General features: G+C 41.2%; 1 protein-coding gene across 1 annotated transcript in view; it reads left to right on the forward strand.

The window, feature by feature from the left end:
• Nucleotides 1-17,254, forward strand: part of EP300 (E1A binding protein p300) — a 100,360-nt gene that overhangs the window by 29,337 nt on the left and 53,769 nt on the right. The window contains exons 3-4 of the mRNA XM_061639242.1: nt 9,932-10,108; nt 16,622-16,883. Of these exons, the coding sequence (XP_061495226.1) occupies nt 9,932-10,108; nt 16,622-16,883 (439 nt within the window). The remainder of the gene's footprint in view (nt 1-9,931; nt 10,109-16,621; nt 16,884-17,254) is intronic.

A 17,254-nucleotide genomic window follows, 5' to 3' on the forward strand; every position in this document is an offset into this window, starting at 1 on the left:
GGACATGGGCTAGTCAAATGACGGTTTAATATGACCAAAGGTACTGGATGCAAATATGAAAACTCCAGAAACCTAAACAGCTAACAAGATAGTGACCCTCTGCTGTTTTCTATTGCAAAAGGAGAAGTAGCAAGATGCTTCTGAAGTAGAGACTAGGGGGGCACTTGAGCAAGTTACTGGGAGTTTCTTGCCTTGAAGACTTGAATGTTGCATTTTAATATTTCTGTCCACTTGTTTTAGCTGCTAGTGAGGAACACTTTAATGGCAGAACTGTAGAACAGTATATAGTTTGAATTTGTCAATACTGGACTGTTGGATCTAGCTCTGTGACTCGAAGCCTGGGAGAAGCAATGTTGCAACCTTTTATCAGTCGAAGAAGCCTCATATATTTTCAAAACAAATGTGAAGATTCAGTTTGATGCACAATTCTGGTATATTATGTTCAGATCCTGAATTTGACTTGGGGTTTGGTAATTGAGAGGCAAAGAAGAATGGTGTTTAATCGTAACTGGTAGAAGCAGTTCTACTTTGCTGTTGTCTGATTTAGCAGAAAGGACACTTTTTAAGCTGCTGTTAAATCTCACTTGGATGTCTCTGCCTGTAATATATGTTCATCAGCTAGCTTAAAAGCCTGTTAAGATGGAGGCTGAAACTCCAGAGTGCATTCAACTGGCTTGGTTGTTGGCAGAGAGCCCAAGCTTCACTTTTTGAGGTGAAGTTAGTACGAACTGACAACAAACATATTTGATCTGTGTTTCTGTCCAACCATCTGCCCTCAGTTTTCCACATCCGAGTCTAGAAAAGTAGACTAGAAATAGGAGATCCTGGGGACTCTAAAAATGAAAGTGTGAAAGTATTTTGTAGCCTGGGTATACCTGATCTTTGAATGAAACTCTTGGATTCTTTTATATGGCAAAGCAAAATGGTTTGGCTGTTGTGCATACCAGCTTTATGACTCAGATGACAAGCATTTTTAAGATAGCTTCACTTTACCCAGAGTGTGCAGAATACACTTTTTTCTCCTTTCAAGGGATTATAATACGAGTGCTTTATCTACAAGGAACATTATCGTCAAATAAAATTTTCTTGTTGACATGAAAATTGAACAAAGGTATAACAGCAGTTCCCAAACTGTTGTCTGTAGACCACCTGTGGTCTGTGAGCTTCATTCAGATATATGCAGCATGTCTGGATTTATGGTTTTGAGTGCCCTATTTGACTAGAATTGTAGCCATTCATCATATTAATTGATTTTATAGAATATATTTTTAGAAACTGAAAGATTTTTGCAGAAAAAAAACAAAATGAAGAGTGTTCATTTAGGCTGAAGTAGTTTAGAGTTACCTGATGACAGTTTGGAATGTACTCAAAATGTATTCTGTCTAGGTTTTCATTGTTTTTTCAAGAAGTATCTACATCCATTCATATAAATTGGCATGTTCTGATTATAATTGAAGAATCATTGTATTGTGCTCCAACTTCTGGTGCCTTTGAATGTACTGTAGAACTCTTACATTGGAGCTATAATTTATTTTTATTATGATGTCTGTTAAAAGGTGAGTGAAGAGCAGTTAAGAATTATGGATTAGTAGTTGGCAGACCATTGGTATACATGAGCTACAGAATATTTCCTTGATGGGTGTAGAATAATCAGACCTTAGTATCTGAACAACATGTTATTTCACTCCAGTTGATCTCCAGCAGTAGTACAAGATCATTCAGGTAAACCTGGATGACGGTGCAGGCATAACTTGGTGGCTGAGCACACACTACTTAAATGTTGTTTATAATTTTATTTATTTTTGAATCATTTCAAAGGACAATTATACTTCCTCCTGCAACAAAAGCATAAACATAGTGGGGAGGAAGCAGGGGAAGTAATTAAGTGGGGATTCAACCTCCAGTTAGGTTCACCATAGGTAGAGCATACACTGTGTATAAGAAGTTCCAAGTTCAATCCTTGGCATTTCTAGGTAAGACTGAGAAAGACTTCTGTCTGAAACTTGGAGAGCCACTGCCTGTAGATGATATGGCACTAGATGCCACAATGGTTGGACTTGGTATAAGACATTTTCCTCGTTCCTGTGCTTTCTATGAGCAACTTCAAGGATGCAGAACCTGTGACCTTTCAGCTGTTGTTGGACTCCAGTTCCCGTCAGGCTCAGCCAGCATGGCCAATGGTCAGGGATGATGGGAGTTGGAGCTTATCTGAAAGGCCTTAGATTCTCAATTCCAGGGGTGTGTGTGTGTGGATCCTAAAGTTAAGTTTCAAAACTTATATCTGTGCAAGACCTGGCAAAGTCAGTATTGAATAGCATAGTTCCTGGGGTTAGGGAACCAAAAGCCATGATGTAGATAATACAAAAAGGAAGTCAAAGTAAACACTTGCCCACATTTGGGTCTATTGCTTTACATATAGGCATCTTCTAATATTAAGTGTATTGGCCACTTAAGGATTCAGTATGGCATATTTTAAAAGGAATTGCAAAATGTTTGGCTTTGCCTTGATAAAATCTCCTTAACTCTTGATTGATACTGGATTTGATTCAAATGTAATCTTACATGTCTGCAGAGAATTTACTGTTAATTTCTCTTGATTAACATGTAGCTGATGGTGACCAGTCTTTCCTTAGAACAGACATGTTAGAGTAGCTTGCAGATACTGTGGTGGGAGTGCATGCAGTTTGTGCTTTGTTTTAATTCACATGCTACAGGCTGAATTTAATGGGGGAAGGGTGGAAGAGTAAACTGTATTCTTAAAACAGGAGTTTCCAGTGCCATCTGCTCTCTTAGCACCTATGGAGAATTTTCCAAATCTGTGCATTTAAAGGATTGGTTTGCTGCCAAGAATGTGTATAGAACCCCTCCCACCCAATGTAAAAACATTTACTGCTCTTTGTAATGTTTAATCACTGAATGTGAATAATTATCAGTTGCATGCTTTTATACTTCTCTGTAGCAGTGGCTCATTTGCAAGGCATTTTGACCAACAGTTGAGGAATAAATATTTTAGTTGAATGTGGTCTTAATCGGGATTTAACATCACACAGCTTTCAGTGCCCTGTAAGAGAGCTGGTGTATTTAAACAGACCTTTGCAGCCTATCCATATACTTATGGCAGTGAATCCAGCTCAGTGGTTAAGCTGGTGCAATGGCATTGACATTCAAACTGCTCAGGGAACAAAGTTCCTTTCTCTCAGGGATTTTGACAGTTTTGCTGGGATTAAAAACTATTCCTGTTGCTAATTGAGGACTGGGCTGATAGCCTTAAATTCAGACAACTGAAGGACAGGGAGCCTAGAGGCAAGATGTCTGGAGGAAAAGTAAGCAAAGGTCTGAACTGGGGACTTGAGGAAAGGTAGGTAGAGGCTTGAAGGAAAAAGCGGAGAAGATGGGGAATTGATACAAATGTGTATATTGGCATGAATTGGCAAAGTAGTAGTTTGGCTGTAGACTTCTGCTTATTGCTGGGCTTGTTATATCTGCACATGGAATGTAAAAAGTCCACTTGCACCCAGAATTATTAGGGCTAGCCTTTAAAAAAGATGCTTTTAAAGCTTTAAAAAAATGTTTTTAAAGATGTTTTGTTTTAATATATTTTTAATAATAAATAATAATAATTTAATTTGTGGGTCGCCTATCTGGCCAATGGCCACTCTAGGCGACGTACAATTTAACAACAATACATTACATCATAATAAAATACATCATAAAATACAATATAACAATAAAACAATAAAACAATTCCAGTACAGAGTAGTAGGCTATTGGTCGTAAAAATTTAACCCTCCCCGGAAGACCCAAAGGCCTGTCTGAAGAGCCAGGTCTTCAAAGCTTGGCGGAATACATTCAGGGAAGGGGCATGCCGAAGGTCATACGGGAGGGAGTTCCAGAGAGTGGGGGCCGCCACTGAAAATGCCCTCTCTCTTGTACCCGCCAACCTAGCTGTTTTAGTTGGCGGGATTGAGAGAAGGTCCTGTGTGGCTGATCTTGTTGGGCGGCATGGTTGGTGGTGCTGGAGGCGCTCCATCAGATAAACTGGGCCGAGACCGTATAGGGATTTAAAGGTTAATACCAACACCTTGAATTGGGCCCGGAAAATAACTGGAAGCCAGTGTAGGTCGAACAACACTGAAGTGATGTGTTCCCGGCGGCAACAGTTTGTAAGTAGTCGAGCCGCAGCATTTTGTATAAGTTGTAATTTCCGGACCGTTTTCAAGGGTAACCCCACGTAGAGCGCATTACAGTAATCCAACCGAGAGGTGACCAGGGCATGTACCACCAGTGGGAGCTGATGAGCAAGAAGGTAGGGCTGCAGTCTACGAATGAGGTGTAATTGATACCAAGCTGCCTGGCTCACTGCCGAAATCTGAGCCTCCATGGACAGCTTGGAATCAAGAACAACCCCAAGGCTGCGGACCTGGTCCTTCAGGGACAATTTCACCCCATCGAACACCAGGTCAACATCTCCCAACCTTCCCTTGTCTCCCACGAGTAGCACCTCAGTCTTATCAGGATTCAACTTCAGCCTGTTTCTTCCCATCCATCCACTCACGGATTCCAGGCACTTGGACATGGTCTCCACAGCTGACTCTGGTGAAGATTTAAACGAGAGATAGAGCTGAGTGTCATCCGCATATTGGTGACACTGCAGCCCAAATCTCCTGATGATTGTCCCCAGCGGCTTCATATAGATATTAAATAGCATGGGAGAGAGGATAGAGCCCTGTGGCACACCACAATTGAGAGGCCAAGGGTCTGAAACCTCCTCCCCCAATGCTACCTGTTGATGCCTATCGGAAAGAAAGGAATGGAACCACCGTAGTACAGTGCCTCCTATTCCCGATTCCTCCAGGCGATGTAAAAGGATACTGTGGTTGACAGTATCAAAAGCCGCTGAGAGATCAAGGAGGACAAGAAAGGTGAATTCTCCCCTATCTAATGCCCTCCTTATATCATCAACCAGAGCGACCAAGGCTGTTTCAGTTCCATGTCCAGTCCTGAAACCTGATTGGTATGGATCCAAATAATCCGTTTCATCCAAGTGTGTCGACAACTGATTAGCCACCACTCGCTCAATGATCTTGCCCAGGAATGGTAGATTCGAAATTGGGCAAAAGTTATTTTAATGGTTGTTTTGTTTTAATATATTTTAAAGTCTGTTTTTATGATGTTTTAAAAGTGTTTTTAGAGCTTTTGTTTTCTGCCCTGGGCTCCTGCTGGGAGAAGGGGCAGGATATAAATCTAATAAATAAATAAAATAAACAAGCAATAGCCTTGACGAGCTAGAGTTCATAACTAGCGAATCAATCCTCAGTAATCTATTATAAGAGCATTTAATGATCATTCTGCAGTATTGTCCCACAGGTTATTATCTGTGTATTGTTTGGAAGCAGGCTTATCTCCTTTTGTTATAATGATTAGAGTACAGTAGACAGTTTAGTGGATTTAACTAAACTATAATGTTAACTACCTTGGATTTGATCCATGCTAAGATTGTTGAACTTGAGCCCCATTGATTTGAAAGGGATCTGACTTGAACTATCTGGATGGAATTCCTAATCTTTACAATAGTATTGGAATGAAAGGGTTTGATTTTGATTTCCCCCCCTAAACTAAACTAGAATCTAGGGCCAAACCAGAAGTGACAGGAAAAACACAGACTGTGCTCCCAATTATTTTTGCTTTACTTTACCACGGAAGGCTCTGAATTTAATTGGAGCAGTAACACAAGGTAGAGGGGCTTATCCTTTTCCCCGTGTTCTATATTTCAGATCAAAAACACTTCTAAGCAGTTTTTCTCCCAATGGTGGGAAAAATACATCTACTTAATAATATCCCTTGTGTGAAGAAAAGCAGATCTGGGGAAATTTTGACTGGCAAAAAGGTTAAGCACCCCTTCGCCGTTTCTATAAAAAAATGTGAAGTCCCTTGCTGCTGCAATGTAGTAAAAACAAAGACTCTCAATGAGTTTTCAGTTTTAAAGAAGAGGCAGTTTATGTGTTTGTAAATCTAAAAATTAGTCTGTAGAACACCTTTCGCATTTTGATCAGCAGGAGGCTACAGACTGGTTTTATGCATCTATAAGAGAAAAAACTGTTTTAAGTAAAGGGTATACACTTAATTGTTTCATGTCTTTCTTTGGGACCAGTATGGCAATTTGTTAGGATGAAGTTGATGACTGTAGTTTGGATTAAATGAAGCTGTAATGGACAGGACTGAACAGTTTTCCTCCTGGATGTTTTAGACTTAATGATGAAAAACATGGGCTCAAAAAGTGTGTGTAATTAAATGGACTATCTGTTACTAAATGTGCTATGTAAGGCTATATAATATATTTTTAAAATCCCACTTAGTGGTTCTGCCTGTTTGCTTCAAACTTGCAGTGGTGTTTAACCACACCATGTGGAATTATTAGTTGAGAACAGTTTGGTTCGCACATAACACTAAACCATGGTTTAGTGTAGGGGTTGCCAACCTTTTTAGGCCTGTGGGCACATCTGGATTTTTCAGGAAGTGCTGTGGGCACTACCACTTCTGATAACTTCTCTCCCCTTCCCTGGATAAGCACCCCCTCCCCAAGACAGAGTGCTCTCCCTCTCCCTGGTTGGCCACTGTGAGAACAGGATGCTGGACTAGATGGGCCGCTGGCCTGATCCAGCAGGCTCTTCTTATGTTCTTATGTTAACCTATCATTCCATGAAAACTTAAACCCTCAATTTTCATGTCTCTTTCAACTTGTCAATGTCCTAAACTTAGTTGCTGAAGATTTAAAGAACAAGTATTGGAAATACTAAAAAAAAACTTGTAAGGATGTTGTTATGGATTAGTCCATTGTTGAATAACTTTTGAGATTTTTGATACCTACATTCCCAGTATAGATTTTCTGCTAAGAATTTTGCTAGCTGAATAGTATTAAATTATTTTACCTGGACCAGTAGATAAATATTTGACCTTTTTTTCAAAAAAGTTTTTAAATCTTAAGTAAGGCATTATAATACCTGTTCAAAATAGCCTTCTCTGTCCAATACATGCACTCTGTATCTTTTAATATTAAAATACATTAAAACAATGAATTCATAAATATGCCCATAGTGGCTGACACAAGAACAGCAGGAGTATGTGTGCATATGCATATATAAATAAAACAAAAATTCAGAACTGGAAACTTCGTTTCAAAACCAGAAGTTATATCTTACCAATATAATTGTAGTAATTTTTGTACTCCTATTTTATGCTCTTTTAACTAAAATTCTGTTTGGTAAGTTCTCAAATTGTTAACATTTATGGCTCTGCCATCAATTAAACAGCAAACGTTTTCCCCATCTTGTGGAAAAAACTTGTTCTGCTCAGAAGCACCCCTTGCCTCTTAAAAAAATAGTCTTCTACTAAATATCCTTGTTCAGTAGTATCATAATATTTCTACCAAACACAGGTAGGAGCCTCCAGGCCAGTCATGGCCCTTCCGGGGGTCCCATTTGGCACCTGAGGTCATTTCCCCCAAACCTTATCCAGCAGCTGATGTTACTAGTGATGTAAGCTGGTGGGCTGGAGGACAGAGTTTAATCCTGCCTTGGTTTGTGCAGTCCTCTTCCCCACAGTGAAGAAGATTGTACAGCAAAAGCAGCAGGATTTAATCACCGCTCACCACCTGAGTGGGGATTAAAGCCCTGTGCAAAAGCACCCTTTGAAGCAGCTATAGCACACGAACTGCTTCAAAGACACTTTTGCAAAGGCTTTAAGACAGCTTCAGCACTCCTGTTTCCTCAAATTGTCATTGAGGACTAGGGGGAAGACTTGGAAATGCTTTTCTTTCTCTCCCTTGGGGTGGTGTGGGAAGGGAGAGAAGGAGGCCAGTGGGGTTCCCAAGTGCCAGCTGACTGGCTTCTTTACTTTCTGGTGGCACAGTGGCAGGCCTTCCTTTGCTGCCACCACCACTGCTGATGGCAGAAATGCGAGTAGGAAGCACTTGGGAACCTCTTCCTTCAAGGAATTTTGACAGGTGGGCAGGATTGTTGACGCACAGGCTTCAATAAGACTGCCGGCCCCACCTACCTGTCATGTTATCATGTCAGTGTGCATTGCCTGCACACTGCGTGCGCAAGCCTACCGTAATCTAAGATGGCAGAGGTATCCCTAAGGGATTGATGCCCCTACCACTATCTTGGTTGATAACAGGCATGCACATGCATCCTGTGTGGGGTGTACACAGTGATTCAAGAGATAGGTGGGTGGGGCAGGCAGGCCTGTTGAACCCCATGCTGCCTGTATCGGGGTGTGTGCCTGGGAGCTCCTGCTCTGCAATCCGTGGCAGTACATGCCCTGGTCACCTCTCGATTAGATTACTGTAATGTGCTCTACGTGGGGTTACCCTTGAAAACGGTCCGGAAACTACAACTTATTCAAAATGCGGCGGCTCGATTTCTCACAAACAGTCGTCGCCGGGACCACATCACGCCAGTGTTGTTCGATCTACACTGGCTTCCAGTTGTTTTCCGGGCCCAATTCAAGGTGTTGGTATTAACCTTTAAATCCCTATACGGTCTCGGCCCAGTTTATCTAAAGGAGCGCCTACAACGCCACCAATCATGCCGCCTGACATGATCGGCCACACAAGGCCTTCTCTCAGTCCCGCCAACCAAAGCAGCTAGGTTGGCGGGCACTAGAGAGAAGGCCTTTTCAGTGGTGGCCCCCACCCTCTGGAACTCCCTCCCACAAGATCTTCGGCACATCTCTTCCCTGAATATGTTCCGCAAGGCCTTAAAGACCTGGCTTTTTCAGCAGGCTTTCGGGACTTCTGGGGAGGCTTAATATTCTTCTGTTTTAAATGCCTCCTATTATGTATTGTTTGCTCTTATAATTTATATATTTCACTGTATTTTTATATTGTATTCTGCCATATTTATTGTATGTATGTCGCCTAGAGTGGCCACTGGCCAGATAGGCGACACATAAATTAAATTTATTATTATTATTATTATTATTATTATTGGGTCACATGACCTGACACTGGTGTCGATTGTGGAATGGGAATGCCACCCACCCTAAGGAGGGATCCCTCAGGGCTGCGTGCTGGAACCAGACCTGGATGGATTGGTTTAAATCAAAACAATTTTTAAGAAGTCATAAAAATAGAAATTTAAATCAGTGATTTAGAGTAAGATTCCCTATGTATACTTCAGGTTATATTTGAGCAAAAATGCAGGGGTTCTCCTCTATTGGGAGGGGGTGTTGGGCTGTATGGTGCTGCAGGCCCAGGGCAGACTAGTACCCAATGGCCCAGTCATGCCTGGCAGTGGCCTTGACTCCATCAGTACACCTAGTATCAATACATGTCAGAAAAACTGTTGGATTACTGTGGTACAGTTGATAATGAGAAAGTCCATGACTGTAGAAAACATCAGTCGATACGGTTGCAAGATTCAGATATATAATCTATATATACTCTAGTGTTTTGTACATTATGGTTTAGTTGTTGCTGCTTCATAAAATCTTTAATCTATCTTCAACTTCCTTTATGACCTATGAGTATAATCTGGCTCAGTACCCAGATTGTAAAATTGAAGGTGCACCTTTCCTTCATGATCATTCAAGAATAAATTCACTTTTGAAGCTAACAGTTACATCAATGGAAAATATAATTAGATCTGGAAGAATTTATCTGAAGAAATGCATGGTTAAAAATGAAGGGGGAAATAAAAAGTACTGAATGGTAGCAAAAATGTCTTAATTATCGGTATAATTGACATTGAATTGGTGTTCGGGAAGAGATGGGAGACAGGGTTATATTATGTGTAGATCAGGATTTGTTAATGCTTGCAGTATGTTGAAATTCTGTTCCTTTTATGAACAGTAGTTACCCATAGTGTGTTCCATTAAATGAATAGAATACACTGACAATATTCCTCAATTATCATTCTTTAATTTCTAGATGGGAATGATGAACAACCCCGGTCCTTATGTCCCACCATACAGCCAGAATACTGGACAACCAATTGGAGCCAGTGGACTTGGTTCTCAGATGCAGAATAAGCCGGTATTACCTAACAGCTTACCCCAGTTTCCGATGGACAAGAAGCCAGTGCCTGGTCCAGTAATGCCTAACATGGTAGGTAGTAACTTCTGTATCAAGCTCTTGCACAACTTTTTCAGGATAGTCCAGTGTTTCCGTCCTAATGACTTGCACGGTGTTTCAAATCAGGAGAAACGAGGGTATTGGACCCAAAAGGGGGAACTTCTCAGCTGAGCAGTTATTTCCTTTGAATGGCTTTTCTACTTGTTCACTATCTCCTTGTCTTTTGCCATAGCTTTCTCATTTACCCTGTTTTTGGATTTTTTGTTTTAAATTTGTTTTTAATGGCAAATTTTAAAAATTTTGTAACCTGCCTTGGGACCTTTGGGTGAAGGGCGGGTAATAGATGATGATGATAATTTACCCTTGCATCATTTGAATTTCAGTCTTTTAGGGGGAAGGTAGTACTATTTCTGCCCATATCTTGGAGGACATAAAGGATCTATATTTTGTAGCCATTGATCGAATAGTTCAGTGGAGCATGGCCTCACACCTCAATGAGCAGATAGTGCAATATGCACATATTGAACCTGATTCTTGTTAATCCTGCCTTCCACGATGCTGTGCTAGTGGCATAACCATTTCCTCCCAAATACTTCACCCTTTTTTGTATTTTTTAATGGAAATTTTCTGGGAATGTTGGGTCACATTAGAAAGGTGTTGAGGGACAGCCTCTGCTTCCTATGCGGGACAGAGGAGGAGCAGAATATAGTATATAGCAACTGCTAGGGTAAGACATTGGAGAAGCCAGGCTGGCCAGAGCAGGGGGAGTTTGAGGACTTCTCTGCAGCTTCCAGTGTCCTTTTCTCTCGAGAAGCAGGAGGAGCTCAGGACCAGTGGGTGACAAAGGTACAGCGCTGGGGCAGCAGGCGGTCATTACTACATTCTGTGGTGAAGATAGGCAGGTCTATTTACTTGAATTGGGAGGGGAGATCTGGAAAGGCTACACAGATCTGCCATCGATCTCATGTGGGCTTTTTGGAGCATTTTTGGTAAATCATGAGGGGCCAGGGACGTGGCAGTGGAGTTGCAGTGCTGGATGGGCAGTGAAAGGCAAGCAGGCTGTCTGGAGTAGGGGAGTGGAGCTCTGAAGAGGCTGTGTAGAGCTGATGCCTGGGTTGCCTGTAGTCTGTTGCCTGCTTTAATCTTTCTGTCACCGTTACTACCACTAACAGTGCCTTGCAAAAGTAATCAGACCCCTGACCAATGCTCTCACATTACTGAACTACAAATGGTGCATTGTAATTTTGTTCTGTATGATATTTTATTTTGAAACATTGAAACTCAGAATCAATTATTGCAAGGTGACATTAGTTTTGTGTTGGGAAATGTGTGTAAGAAACATAAAAAACTGAAACATTGCTTGCATAAATATTCAACGCTTGTGCTGTGGAAGCTCCCAGTTTACACACAAAGAAATTGCTCTATCAAGGACACAATTATCTTACCATTGGCCTCCTGTGAACCATTAAAGTTGCTGTCACATTGTCAGGATAAAACCCCACTGTTGAAGGATCATTGGTCAGGCTGTGAATCTGAAGGAAAATGGAAACCAAAGAGCATTCTACAGAAGTGAGAGATTATGTAATACAAATGCATAGATTAGGGAAAGGGTACAAACTAATATCCAAGTGTTTGGAGATCCCAGGGAGCACAGTTGGATCAATAATCAGGAAGTGGAAGCTACATCCCACCACCCAGGCACTGCCAAGAAAAGGCCATTCCTCAAAACTCAGTACTCGAACAAGGAGACTTGTGAGAGAAGCCACAGAGAGACCAACAATCACTTTCAAGGAGCTACTGAGTTCAGTGGATGGGAGTGGAGTAATGGTGCAACAGCCAACCATATCAAGAGCTCTGCATAACACTGGCCTGCATGGGAGGGTGGCAAGAAAGAAGCCGTTACTCAAAAAGTAACCATTTGAAAGCACGTCTGGAGTTCGCCAGAAAGCATGAGAGTGCTCCAGCTGCAATGTGGGCAAAGGTTTTGTGGTCAGATGAGACCAAGATAGGGTTTTTTACCCAAAACTCAAAGCGCTGTGTGTGGGGCGCAAACCTAACACTGCCCATGCCTCAAGACACACCATTCCTCCAGTGAAGTATGGTGGTGACAGCATCATGCTGTGGGGATGCTTCTCATCAGCAGGGACTGGGCATCTTGTTAAAATTGAAGGAAGAATGGATGGAGCAAAATACAGGGAAATACTGCAAGAGAACCTTCTTCAATCCGCTAAAAACTGAAGCTTGGGAGGAAATTCACCTTTCAGCAGGACAGTGATTCCAAGCACAAGGCCAAAGCAACATTGAAGTGGCTCAAGAACAAAAAGGTGAATGTCCTACAGTGGCCCAGTCAAAGTCCTGATCTCAGACCTATTGAGAATCTGTGGTGCTCTTTGAAAATTGCAGTCCACAGGCGACATCCAACCAACCTGAATGACCTGGAGCGAATCTACCAAGAGGAATGGGCCGAAATCCCTCTGACACTGTGCAAAGCTGGTACATACCTACCCCAAAAGACTTAAAGCTGTAACTGCAGCGAAAGGTGGCTCTACCAAGTATTAATGTGTGTGGGTTGAATACTTATGCAACCAACATGTTTCATTTTTTTGTTTCTTAAAAACATTTCCCAACATAAAACCAATGTCACCTTACAACAGTTGTTTTTGAGTTTCAGTGTTACAATATAAAATATTGTACAGAACAAAATTACAATGTACCATTTGTAATTCAGTAACATGAGAGCATTGGTCAGGGGCCTGATTACTTTTGCAAGGCACTGTACCTCACATTGCATTGTATGTGTGAGTCTGGAACTCACACGTGGAACCATACTCTGAGGGGAAAGCTGAGGGAGTGAAAGACATTTTCTCAAATGTACTTAGAGAGCTATTTCTGAATGGCTACCTGTTGCCTGTATTTTTATATCTACCTTTTTTCTTTTATTCACATGTTCTTAAAATGATTGGGCTTCCTTCTTCCCATTGTTCTAGTAGCTCTTATTGTACTTGTTTTAGTCATTTCTCTTAAGTTTATCCAACAAAATATTCTTGTTAAGAGCTTTTGCTTGCAACTTTGTAGACTTGTCATGTTCTCTCACTTTATTATTGCCATACATTTGAGTATTTCTGAAGTGTTGCTTTTTAGAATCTTCTTCATCGGCTTCGTCTACTCTCACTGGCACATGTATGTAACTTGCCACTTTTTCTAGCTAATTTCAATGACTAAATGTGTCTTGAACATCTTACAGAGCAATCCAAGTCATGGGAAGCCTGCGGGAGGGGGGGCCAGCGGGAAACTCCGAGGCATCCCTTGCGTTTAGGGAGCCACTGGGACAACTGAATCCTGTCTCATTCAGGAGCTGCACCTGGTGACCGGGAGGTAAAAGCCGGCTCCAACAAATACTCCTACCATGGAGTAAGCGCTCTCCATTGACCCCCATTGTAATTATTTACCTACGCCATCCTTTTTGCCGGCAAAAGGTTTGGTCGGATTTGGGCCTGCCGGAGCACTCTGAAGGGAAGTTGGATATAGAAGTAGTCCTCTCTCTTTGACTCCACCTTCACCATGCCCCCAGAACACCCTGCAGGCTCCCAGCAGCACCGAGGCTCAGCTGGGATGAGGAGCTTCTGCCAGAGGAGCCTGGCGGCACCAGGGGCCTATAGGCTCAACCAGGAGCCCACTACATCCCAAATCACCCAGCCTGGCGCAAATACAAGTTGTTAAATACTGACATTTTAAAAGTGAACTAACATTGCACAAATCCTAATAGGACTGCAGTTTTGTCCGAAAAATATTAGGGACGAAGAATACTAGGGACGCTCAACATTTTACAGTTCTCCCCTTGCTTGCTTCCATTTTTTAAGACATCATCCTGATGTGATCCAAGCCATTTAGGATCTGTGTGGGCAGCACGTCACACTGCTGATCGGATCTGGCTTTGTCAACAAATCAGAGGCAGGGCAGAAACATTGCTTCCTGACAATGTCACATAGTGAGAATTGATTATTAAGGCTGGAAGTGCACTCTGAAGTGCAGAGTTTCATGCCCAGTAGTTAAGTGAGGACTGCTTGTTAAGACACTGATTATATTGGTGCTGTAGGAAAGTCAGCTATCCAGTCTGTGTAACTTGTTTCAAATATAATCTCAAACGTCCATAAGTGACAGAGCTGGTTTGGCTCTTCAGTTGGTTTGGCTTTCAAATGTAATAGTTTCCAATAGTGGGCTAGTTCACACATAATATTAAACCATAGTTTATTTTAAAGTATAGTTTAATGAGAATGGGCATTGTGCTAGTCCACACTGCTCTAAAGTTCCTGATTTGCTTATCCATCATTCCTGTCAGTGCTGTGAGGGAAACAGACCAGATACTGGTTTAGCATTCTCTGCAAACCAGTGCTCATGGTTTGTTCCTCCCAAAGCACAGCATGAGAGGTAAGCAAAGAACAAATCTTGGTTTCTGCTTGTAGTTTGTTTGGAGAAAAGCTATGATCATGTAACAGTGAGCCAGCCTCTGCTGTGTTTCCTTACTGGTGCAGCACAGACAGGAGCAGGAGAGGAACGAATCGTTACACCATAGTTTATTTTAAACTGCCATTTAATGTTATGTGCAAACTGGGCCAGTGTAATCTTGTGTGCCTTAATCTGTTTAGCATTAGCAAAAGAGCACTTTAAAAGCCCTGCTATATGAATTATGCTAATTCGGTATGTTACAAAGGAATACTACTCTATTAAAATTATCAGTTGTAATTGAAATCCAATTGGAGTGGGATACACCAGTTAATTTAAAATGGGAGTCACTAAACTGTTACTGCATTGATAATTTTGAGGATTATCAATGGATTCAGTTAAAATTTGTCAATCTGCTAAAAAGTATAATCTATACCATTTAAATAAGGATACACATTACTAAGGCCATGAAGTAGGATTTTTAAGAAGGTGCAACAGTTTTAACACCACTCCTATCTTTTCATTCCCTATTACAATAATATAGTAGAACTAAAGTAGTGTCAAATTAGTAAATTTAAAATAGAGTACATTAGTTTTCTTGTAATTAATAAGGAGGATATTGGGTTTAATCAACTAAAATATGAGTTAATTAATCTTGTGGTAAACCAATTAAAACTTGTGGCTCTGGTAAAAATTTGAAACTTTTGGTCTTTGCATTTCAAATAGCTCAGAATCAAGTTATTCATGAATGCCATAATCCTGCCATCTGCATAGGGAAATTTTATTCACTTCAGTGAGGTTTTAGCATGAACAGTCATAATATGCATAAATGTGAAGAGTCAAAATTCTGAAAGTTGTGCAGCATTGGAAAATGATACTTCAGTTGTAGTATTTTGTTGTAGATGGTTTGGGGGAGATAAAGTATGGATCACACGTCAGTAATGCAGAGGAAAGCTCCAAAAACCTGTATCCAGACTAGAGCAAGTTAGTCTTTCTTTGGTGCCCAGTTGTAATTGGATACTGTGAAGTTCCAGTATTTTTGAAAACTGGCTGCAACTGAAGGACTGTTTGTTTGTTTATTGTGTTTGTATACTGCCCCATAGCCGAAGCTCTCAATTTTAAACCAATTTACATTAAAATCACATTTCATTTAATTGCTGTTTACAGCAATTAAAAACATTAAAAACACATATACAATTTAAAAGCACATGCTAAAATGCCTGGGAGAAGAGGAAAGTCTTGACCTGGTGCCGAAAAGATAACAGTGTTGGCGCCAGGCACACCTCATCATAAAGATCATTCCATAATGATGACTAAATGATGATCCCTTTACTACTGAGTTTGGTGCTAGCTGGAAAACTAAATTTCTTCTGGTGAAGGTGCAGTGTTAATATGTGCTGAACTCTCATAACTTGACCCCATGTTAAAAGAGAAAAATGATTGGTTGCCTCCAAGTTGATGTTGAAGTGAACCTGGATATCCTTAAAATGAAATAAAATCAAGCTCTCTGTGTAAAAGACTGAGTTGCATAAAAAGCAATATGGAATAGTGCTTGCCTTGCCACTTCACAAAAATCACCCTCACAAATGGCTTTGCAGGGGAGTTGCGAAGCAGAAGGAGCATCTTGTTCCAGTCAGCATCCTCAGCCATAGTACAGCTTACTATGTTACGTTGGTAGTGGCTACAATAGCTATATCTGCTTTGTTTGATCTGCCCTTTGTATTGCTCCATATGTAGAGATATGTTTATGTTAGCTGCCAGAGGCTAGAAAATATTGAGTAATGCAACTATTCTCCATATTCATGATATGAGTAGACTGTGTTGTGCAGCTGCATTCTTTAAGGACTCTAGGCTTTATGTTGATTTTGTAGAGCTCTGGTGAAGAATGGGCTTTCTTTCTGCACAGGAATAAACAACTTGCTAACTTGCCATGGCTCTGAGAGAAGGATTTATAAGGTTATCTTAAGGTAATTGATATAGTTCCTGCTTCCACAGCCTTAAGCAAAATGTTTCAAAATAAGAATAACTTTTTTTGTGTTTTGCCAACATACAGAGAACAATCATGATTAGACTTCCATTTGTCTTCTCTGTTTTCCTCTGAAGGGTCAACAGCAGACTCCTCCAGTTCAGCAGGCTGGGATGGTGTCAACTGCCCCCCAGGGTATGGGATCAGGAGCACCTACTGCAGACCCAGAAAAACGCAAGCTCATTCAGCAGCAACTTGTTCTCCTCTTACATGCCCACAAATGTCAGCGACGGGAACAAGCAAATGGTGAGGTTCGACAGTGTAACCTCCCTCATTGTCGAACCATGAAGAATGTCCTCAATCACATGACGCATTGCCAGGCTGGAAAATCCTGCCAGGGTAAGTAAAGCTCTTTGTCTCATAGAAATCTGTGGTCTTGTAAAAGACCACAGGTCAAGGCCCCCCCCCCCCCCCGGAAATGTTTTCACTCTTAATGGGAAGCCAATACTGTCTAAAAAGATGGTTTGCAGTAATTTGTGCTTAATGTGAAATTACAAGGTCAGGATGAGAAATACAGACACACTTCAGCCCCCACTGTGCAGTAGGAAATAACGAGAGCCAGTAACTGGATGACCTGTTGCCAAGTGCAGAGAAGTCTGGATCTGCCTTGGATGAGATATGTCTATGGAAATCTTAGTTGATTGAAACTTACCAGTCAGAAGAAGAGTAGAGAAAGTGTTTTAATTTCTGGGAGCTAGCCAGATTTTTTA

This window comes from Rhineura floridana, chromosome 8 (genome assembly GCF_030035675.1).
Source record: "Rhineura floridana isolate rRhiFlo1 chromosome 8, rRhiFlo1.hap2, whole genome shotgun sequence".
NCBI classification, from domain to species: Eukaryota; Metazoa; Chordata; class Lepidosauria; order Squamata; family Rhineuridae; genus Rhineura; species Rhineura floridana.